The sequence below is a fragment of the Zerene cesonia genome, chromosome 10 (assembly GCF_012273895.1).
Source record: "Zerene cesonia ecotype Mississippi chromosome 10, Zerene_cesonia_1.1, whole genome shotgun sequence".
NCBI classification, from domain to species: Eukaryota; Metazoa; Arthropoda; class Insecta; order Lepidoptera; family Pieridae; genus Zerene; species Zerene cesonia.
Window position 1 is genome coordinate 6,860,872 of NC_052111.1, and position 2,406 is coordinate 6,863,277.

Genomic DNA, 2,406 nt, shown 5'->3' on the forward strand with positions numbered 1-2,406 from the left:
TAATATTATAAATGCGAAAGTTTGTAAGGATGTGTCTGTGTTTGTTGCTCTTTCACGCAAAAACTACTGAACCGATTGACGACCAATGTAATTCGGTACGTAGACAGCTGAACAATTGGAATAACATAGAGGCAACTTTTTATCCCGATACTCTTACAGACTTACGCGGGTGAAACCGTGGGGAACAGCTAGTTTATTTATAAACAATAAATTTCCAACAAATACAGTTAACATTTTTGCAAAGCTTGCTGCATGCATAGTTTTAATTAGAGGAAATTACAACATTAACGTTAAAAAAAGTCAAGTGTGATAAAAAAAAAATTAAAGAATTAACAATACAAATATTAGGTGTGGTACAATAATCAAAATATCAAAATAAAATTATATAATAAAATTTACTTAAACTTATTTATTATTATATATAAAAAACTTATGGTTATATATAATATATACTCATACATATCGTCATAAGTTTGTTAAACTAAGATCACTCTGCGCAGTACAATCCTTCTAAATAATCCTTTTGGGGTGTGATAGTTGACTATCATCTTTCAACCAAAGCCAACCTCACCTGCCCGCGGTGCACCCTGCTGACCAACGAACGAGGCTCTGGCGATTTCTTATAACAGTGGTAGAGCTACAGCTACGCACAGTTCTGTGTGTAGCACGACGGGGCTGTAGCTTGTCCGGGGAAGTACCACTGTCTCACGGAATACCGGCGTGAAGCATTCCCTTGCGTTTCGTACGAGTTAGTGAGACTGCCGGATGCCCACATCCCCTTCGCCCTTAAATATTATGACAGCGGTACTTAATAGAAAACTACCCCAGGAGGGTACTAGCACTTATGTTTCTAGAGAATCCCTCCCTGAGCTCAGTAACTCAGGCTGCCCCACGTATTCTGGGGGGGGCAAGTTTCCGCGCTTTTATTCTGCCAAGAGTAAAAAAAGTAAACATCTTTCGGCAACCCCCACTCCAACACTATCGGTGGACTTTTGTAATATTAGGGGACTAAACTCAAACCTTGATGCTGTACACCACCATCTGGAGACAGCCAAACCGGCCTTACTTTTTTTAACGGAGACTCAGATCTCTTCTCCTGCTGATACATCTTATCTCAATTACCCTGGTTATGTGCTGGAACACTCATTTGTTCCGCGCGCTGGAGTATGCGTATACGCAAGAGAAGACATCTGTTGTCGCCGCCTAGGCAGCCTTGAAGGTACTGACCTATCCTTATTATGGCTACGTGTGGACTACGATAACCATCCCCGCATCTTTGCATGCCTGTATAGGTCACACAGCGGAAATACCGAAACTGACCGACTCATTGGGCAAATTCAAAATTCGATCGATATGCTGCTTCAGAGGATTCCAACGGCTGAATTAGTGGTTTTAGGCGATTTCAACGCACATCACGCAGAATGGTTGTGCTCACGTACTACTGATTACGCAGGACGATCTTTTCATGACTTCGCCTTGTCCTATGACCTTACACAACTGGTGTCTACACCAACGAGGGTGCCCGATGTCGAAGACCACACACCATCTTTGTTGGATCTCTTTCTGACTACATCTCCAGATGATTATAAGGTGAACGTCGTTGCTCCTCTTGGCTCTTCCGACCATTGCCTTATACGGTGTTCAGTGCCTCTCAGTCGTCAATCTCGGTCTCGCTCAGTCAGTACCTGACGTGTCTGGCACTATGGGTCGGCAGATTGGGATGGGATGCGCACGTTTTTCTCTTCTTACCCATGGAGACAAGTCTGCTTCGCGGATGACGACCCTAATACTTGTGCTGACTCTGTTGCTGATGTAGTGCTACAGGGCATGGAGCTGTTCATTCCAAGTTCTGTGGTACCCGTCGGTGGCAGGTCTCGGCCCTGGTTTGGGCAATCGTGCAGGGCAGCATCCCGCATGAAGCACGACTGTTATCAAGCCTGGGCAGAAGCTCTTGCGGTAGAGGATCCCGACGTCATGCGTCTTAAAAAGATGTACAACTCTGCCTCCAGATCATACAAGAGGGAGATATCTGAAGCGAAATCAAGGTTCATCAGTAGAATTGGTAAGAAGCTGACACAGTACCCTTCAGGTACACGGGCATTTTGGTCTCTTGCCAAGGCTATCCAAGGGAACTTTTGTCGTTCGTCACTTCCACCTCTGCGCAGGCCTGATGACTCCTTGGCCCATACTGCTAAAGAGAAAGCCGATACTTTGGCCACTCTTTTTGCATCAAACTCGACGTTGGATGATGAGGGGAAAACACCACCATATATCCTAGCTTGCAACAGCACGATGCCTGAAATAAAATTCACGCAATCAGCTGTTCGCAAAGCCCTTCTCTCTCTCATCATTCACAAGTCGAATGGGCCTGACGGCATCCCTGCTGTAGTTCTTAAGATTTGTGCT

General features: G+C 44.8%; 1 protein-coding gene across 1 annotated transcript in view; it reads left to right on the forward strand.

Moving 5' to 3' along the window:
- The first annotated feature begins 557 nt into the window (after positions 1 to 557).
- Positions 558 to 2,406, forward strand: part of LOC119829389 — a 3,120-nt gene continuing 1,271 nt past the window's right edge. Inside the window, 1 exon segment of the mRNA XM_038351860.1 lies at positions 558 to 2,401. Coding sequence (XP_038207788.1) covers positions 766 to 2,401 — 1,636 coding nt within the window. The 5' untranslated portion in view covers positions 558 to 765.